Source organism: Pinus tabuliformis, chromosome 8 (assembly GCF_031772625.1).
Source record: "Pinus tabuliformis cultivar Carrire ecotype Pingquan chromosome 8, CPIR1, whole genome shotgun sequence".
In the NCBI taxonomy this organism is placed as follows: Eukaryota; Viridiplantae; Streptophyta; class Pinopsida; order Pinales; family Pinaceae; genus Pinus; species Pinus tabuliformis.
This window is the reverse complement of record NC_142294.1, coordinates 383,286,286-383,293,340: the sequence shown is the minus strand read 5'-3', so window position 1 is coordinate 383,293,340 and position 7,055 is coordinate 383,286,286. Positions and strand designations below refer to the sequence as shown.

Below are 7,055 nucleotides of genomic sequence, written 5' to 3'. Positions count from 1 at the left end.
TTTTTATTGGGGTTTCCTCTCAAAGAGTGAGAGGTTTTGGCCCTGGCTAACAAGCCTACATATTGTGTCTTTGTCTTCTATTTTTTATTTGGTAATTGTCTTCATGAAAAAAACACAATAATAACATAAAGAAGAGAAGATCATAATCCAAGAAGTAAAAGTATATCACAAGCAATTATCAAGAAGAGAAATCTCCTAACTATTGATGCCCTAGATTTCTCAACATTTTGCAAGGTATTGAATCTATTCTAGCTTTAAAATACCAATTATAACACTTCTAAATCAAGATTTTGCAAAATAAAAAACATCCAATTGAAAAAATTGTTGTTTAGATGAAATTGTCACCTCATTAGACAACACCTATCTTTTTCAACAAATTTAGGTGAAACTTCTAACCATTATGGATGCTCGTATTTAATTCCCAACACTCATGACTCATATCCACTTCCCAACATTCGTGCTTCTATAAAATCCTATAACACAAGGATCAACTAATTATTTGATTTTTACTTAAAAATAAAATAATATAAAACATATAATAATAATTAATGTAAAAGAATTAAAGAAAACACATAATTAATAAAAATGAACTTATATTTTCTCAATAAAATGAATTGTTTTATATATATATATATATATATATATATATATATATATATATATATATATATATATATATATAAGTATTTAGTGAGGGTTATTGAGGAGTCATCATCTAGGGTGCTTGCATATTTTATTGCCACATTCATAACCCTGATACCAAACTTTGATAAATGCAAGGAAAATAATACTATTTCATATTGTAATTGCATAGATAAGATAATTGTGAAGGCCATTGCTAGAAAGGTGAAAAGATCGCTAGTTGAGTCAATCACCAAGGAAGGTAGATCCACAAGGCTATTGGGGTGGCCCAAGAGGAACTTCACCCCATAAAAACCAAAAATCTCAAACCTATGGTGGTTAAAATTAACTTGTCCAAGGGATATGACAAGGAAAGTTGGTTGCATTAAAATTTGGTGTTAATTCATTTAGACTTTTTTGTTCCCTTTGTAAATTAGGTTTTGAGTTGTGTGACTTTGATAACTTCCTCAATATTGATACATGTTGCAATGACAACTTTCATTAAGCTTAAATGAGCATTAAGGCATGGATGCAACATTTCTCCCCTTTGCTACCAAAAGGTTGTGCAAAGTGTTAATGGAGGCAAACAGAACATGCCTTCAAAGGAACAGAAATTGGAATTTCTTTCCAACTTTCATACATGTATTGATAAAAGAAAGATGTTGATAAAATCAAGCACATTCTTAAATATTTTTTGCATACCCACAGTGATGAAATTCAATGTTCACAAATCCAACATTTCTTTTTTGGGAATCTCAAAAGAAGATAAAGATATTTTTCTTAGTGATTTCCTTTCTTCAATGTGAGTTGGAAGAGGCTTAAAAGTACCTAAGGTTTGTTATAAAACCTAATGGTTATCAAAGGAAAAAAAGAAACTAGTAGATAACAAAAATGGGAAAGAAGATAATTTTGGTGTCATTACTAGTTATCAAGAGGGGGTGGGACTTATTTTGGTAAAATCAATATTAGAGGTAATATTGGTTTATTAGATATCAAATGCAAGGATACCAAAGAGAATTTTAAAGATCATAAGAATCAATTTTAAGGCCTTGTGCATAGGGAGAAGGGAGAATAGGGGATGAAGGGAAATTGGAAAACACTCATTGTGCCAGGCATAAAGTTGACTAGAGATTAAAAAACATCGTTAACTTGTCAAGGATCATGGGCAACAAAGAGTGTGGAGGTTGATTAAGTTATATCTTTGTCATATAGAAATATATATGGTTTGATTCATGAAAGAATGGATTAGAATGCCATTGAATAATATTCATAATGTTTCAATCATTTGGAACACAATTGTGTTAGTATTCCTTGTAATAACACATTTGATTATGCTGCTAATGAAAATTATAATAAGATGAGTTGTGGAGAACCCTTAGATGGGATGTGAAGTACAATTCAAGTTACTAGATCATTGAGACAATTTTTTAGGGAAAGAGGGATTTATAAACTTAGTTAAGTCACTAACTCATATCTTTCTTTGATTTGGAGCCCAAAGTGAGACTATGAGAGTGTTAGAGTTCAAGGGAAGGAAGTTTATTATGGGATGTTTATACAACAATTAAATCTAGCATTGTAAGAATAAAAATTAGAAAGAGTGGTGGTGGAAGAAAGTATGATGTTCAAATGTCCATCAAAATATTCCATATTTGTGTGGTTGCTTAATAAAGCATTTATGTAGGACATACTACAACAAAGTAGATACCCTTTGTGCGAAGTAAGAGAAGAATCAATCATCTCTTAATTATATGTAGTTCACATTTAGAATGGAGAGTATGTTATTACTACATTAGGAAATGCATGGAGAGGCTCCACTTATGAAGAAGGCCTCAAACCCTAGCATGGAATTGTGAATTTAAATAGCTTCAAAGCTTTGCCATTGATTTGAGCTTGGGACATTTCTCTTGCAAGGGATGCTAACTATTTTGATGATAAATCCATTCTCTTGATTCAATGTGCAACTTCAAGAATTAGTCTTCTTAACAACTTCTCTCAACTTCCCTCAAATGAAGAATGGAAAGCTTACTAGATGAATGTTACAAAGAATATTAATAGTTTTTGGTGCCTAGGTTTTCTTTGGTGATCTCCTTAAGGAAGTCATAGGTGTATGTGCATAATCATTTTTGAAAAGATAATTATTCTATGAAGTTCAACGTTGAGTTTATTCTGAATTTGGCAATAGAAAAAGGTGTAACAAATATACAAATATTAAGGGACACTCTTCTAGTGATAATTGGATGAGAAAAATGAAAGAAGGAATTTTACATTATAACATTTATAAATGCAATAAACAACCTAATCCTCATTAGAGTATCATCTCATTTAAACATGTTTACATGGAAAGGAATGAAACCTCTAATAAGTTGTTGAAGCTTGGTACTCATATTAAGACATTAATCATACAAGAAAATGAAAATGACCATTTTATTAACTATGTTCATTCTCTATTGATATCTATGTAATTCTAAATGAGAAAGCTTAGGTGATTTTGTAAATGTATCTATTTTTCTAAAAAACCTAAATTAAAAACTACAAAATCACTTTTAATCATATTTTAAAAACATCCCTTATAAATTAACTAAATATTTTATTATTTCTAAAATTATAATTAAAAAAAAAAAAACATAAATTTAATTTTAAAAATACAAATAAATAATAACTAAAATTAAATAAATAAATAAATTAAAAGATATTTTCAAATATAAATATGTTATAATTCAATCATCATACATCATGCTATATCAACAAAAACATCATGCTACAATGTCAACAATGCTATATCAACAAGATTATCATGTTACATCAATAAGACCATAATTTTCAAAATATAATTTTCATTTTCCAGACACTCTAAAAATTATAATAATTTCACTCAGACTTTGACTTCGAGATTACACTACAATTCATAATACTGGTAAAAATTCATAATTTCACTCAGATTTTTATCGGACTTCCAAATGATAAAATACTATTTCACTCAAATTTTGAGATTACATTACAATTCATAATACTTGTAAAAATTAGGGAATTTCCAAATGATAAAAATACCGATAGATCATTTCGGCGAAGGAATCTAAGGATGAAGCCAATTTAATGATCACATTGATGTAAGGAATCTAGGAATGAATTCAGTTGGGCAAATAAGTCCAAATCAAGATTAACTCCATTTACAAAAAGCTCAAACTCTGGTTCCACTGCAGTCACAAATTATGAAGAAACTTCCACTCACAAATTATGAAGAAACTTCCAATTTCTTTATTGGTCTTAAAACGTTAATGACAGCCATCGCAAACGGCTCCCTCTCTATTAATTACTTAACTGTTATCAAATCCCCTATTAAACAAACTCTTCCTATTCCTCTCGCAATTTACAAACTGAAAAGGCAACGAATCTGCAACGCACGACCCATCATGACAAAAATGCAACAAAACCGTTTAATGTTTTGAGATGGTTGAAACAATTTAGAACGAAGTGATTCATGACAAGTAGACCTGCACGCTCGCGGTTTTCGAATGGTGGCAAACCGGGCACACGTCTACTTTGTTTTCGCAGTCCCTGCACAGGCAAAGATGGCGGCAGGGCAACAACAATATGGACACATCATTACTCCTGCACAGCCTGCATGTTTTCTGTGTTTCAAGGTCCCTGTTCTCCCTGTAGACGGCGTTCATGGAGTTTCCGGTCACGAAATGAGACGACGCCGCGGCCTCGTCTTGGCTATCTCCGCTCCCTTCTTTGCTTATTTCGTCTATCTGCACCCGCAGGGACCTGGCCAGCGCTTCGCTGCACTTGGCGCGGTTCTGCCACGAACGTGTTTCGACCATGAGACCTCTTATCTGGTCTTCTAGTTCTATGTTCCTTCGTTTCATGGTCATCACCTGGGCCTCCTTCTCGCGCAGCTTGGAGGACATGCCCTGCGCCACGGCACACAGCAACGCCCTCGAATGCTTCTGTGTCTTCTCTGTCAGGATTTGACTCAGACGCTCACCCTGCGCACAATGTGTTAGATAATTTAATTTACATTCAAACGGTACCGGCAATTAATAAATGTATGAGAGATTTATAAAAAGATTTAATCGATCTCGATATTATTACCTGCGATTTCATGTACTCGTCTATATCGTTCTTCTGGCGCTGCATTTCCGCGAGAAGTTTGTGGTTTAAAGAGTATGCATTGCTGCTGCAGGCGGTAAATTCTCTGCCGTTGGTGGAATTTAACGTATTATTGCCTTCCAAGCAGAGGCGTAGGCCGGTGGAGACCGCTTCGCCGTTGGACTGTGGCATGTTCAGCAAGGTGTTCGCATTGGCGCCTTCGAAAGAAACAAAATTCCCGAGCTGATCAGGAACCGATTCTCTGAGCCTTTTTCTCGGAGTGTGATTGCTGTTATTATTGCCAATCCACATGTTCGCATTCAGCTCCGCCTCCGCTGCATGAAACGTCCCGCACGATGTCATCCCGGTGATTAAACCTGGAACTGCACAATAGACAAAAACGCGTAATTATTAAATCTAAGAGACGATAAAGGAATTAATGTAAACGAATACAAAGCAATCGTTAAATGTCCAGCCAAGAAACAAATTGGAGTTAACGAGGAGAACAATTGTTAAATATCAAAGAAGAAACTGAAATTTGAATAACCTAGCAGAACTTTAAAGAAATGCAAATTTGCCAAATCTCCAGATTCCAGTAAACTATCAGAACAATCAACAAATGCAGAACAAATTGTTAAAAGAAATTCAAGTAAACTAGCAGAACGACAAAGAAATGCAAATAAGTTGTCAAATCTTGAAACTTCTAAGAAATTCCAGTAAAGTAGCAGAACAATCAACAAATGCAGAGGAAACGTAGACGACGAAGAAATTCGAGAAAACTAGCAAAAAAACCAAGATTGAAATCTTAACGAACCATGCAATTATAAGGCTCAATAAAAACAAACTTTGGTCATGTACCAGCTTCCTTAGGGAAATTTGCAGGTTTCTTTACAAAACTAGACTTGTATCTACAAGAATTGTTGGACGGATGTTGTGTTTAGAATCTCTGCCCTAGAAAGGCCCTACATCGACTTAAATTGCAGGGTGAAGAACAAATTTCAAAGATACTTACATGGAACTGATGGCAATTGCTGATTGCCAGCCCCGTTCGTGGTAACAGCCTGCATTTTGAAATCCTGTGTCGTATTATTAGCCAGAGCAGGTGAAATCAGACACTTATCGTCTCCCGGAAGCAAATTCCTCATTCTGTAACACAAATCACTGTATCATCAGTCTTATAAGCTTCAATAAAGCTCGTAAACTGAACCGTTTGAAATAATCAAAAAGCTTTCCTAAAATCTTTAAATGCTCTCGCCGGAGCTTTTTTCCTAAAACAAAATTTCGTCAAACACGTCAAAATTCTGCACCCAGCCTGGCGAATTCTGCACGGAACGTATTCAAGACAAGCGTTAACTTACTAAACTCAGAACGTTGGGAACGAACCTGGTCCACGACGATTCCGGCAACATCACATTACACGGATACTCCGCCTGCAAAGCCATCCCGTAGATGCAAAGCCCCGCTCCCCCTGGTGCAATTAAACGTCACGAGTTCGATCCCCGATAACTGAAACTTCAAAGGCCAGTCAAGATTCTCGGAAAAAAATTAAAAACACTCCAAAAATCAAACTCTGGCTAATTACATCAGAGTCCGCTAAAACCATCTGTTTTTTCGCGTTTCCACCAAATTCTCCGCTGTTCCTCACCGAGTTTCCACCGTTCTTTGTGCTGCGCGCTTCGCAATTCCTTGAACGGATTGCGATCTCCTTTAATAGCACACTTCCCCCGGCCCCGCCGATTGCTCGCCACAACAATAATTCAAGAAAACACTTTCACATCCATTACATTACATTACAGGAATCACGAGCCATTCGGGTACTCCCTCACACGCTTTCCCACTACTCCATGCGTGCCAGACCAACTGCATTATATCTTTCAACTGCAAACGCAAATGCCACCGTACTGTAAAAGTCCCAACACACCCATCCCCGCCCCAGCCCTTCCTTTCTTGAAAAAACACCCCGGTCCCGTGGGACCCCTTCTCGGCCTTAACGCCCGGAAAACCCCAAAACCCCGGCCGCCGGAAGAGGCCTAACCTAAAACTAAAATAATTTAATCATTTAATTACTCCACACGTAATGAGGGCCCGCCCCGTCCAACTTGTGCCGTCCTCTTTCATCTCCCGTGAGTCGCCATTATTGCCGGCTTCGAACTCAGCCCGTCCCCCTGCTTTTAAGCCCCATTACCGCTTTCATGTGACCGCTTAACTTGTGTCACACTCCTGGTGTGCATGCGATTTCAATACTTGGAACTTGGTCTGCCTCGCTAGCATTTAATATTATAAAAAAATTAATACCAACCACAACTCTCGATGTTCCATGCAGTCGCACCAGCTTTTCTTTT

The 7,055-nt window shown here is 36.1% G+C and overlaps 1 protein-coding gene across 1 annotated transcript; it reads right to left on the bottom strand.

The window, feature by feature from the left end:
- Nucleotides 1–3,865: 3,865 nt before the first annotated feature.
- LOC149235703 (BOI-related E3 ubiquitin-protein ligase 1-like) lies at nt 3,866–6,410 on the bottom strand. Its single transcript, XM_089461445.1, has 4 exons — nt 6,097–6,410; nt 5,726–5,859; nt 4,717–5,096; nt 3,866–4,610 (listed from the first exon to the last, which is right to left on the bottom strand). Exons 1-4 carry the CDS (start codon nt 6,153–6,155, stop codon nt 4,098–4,100), a joined length of 1,086 nt encoding a protein of 361 aa, XP_089317571.1. The 5' UTR covers nt 6,156–6,410; the 3' UTR covers nt 3,866–4,097.
- Nucleotides 6,411–7,055: the final 645 nt, after the last annotated feature.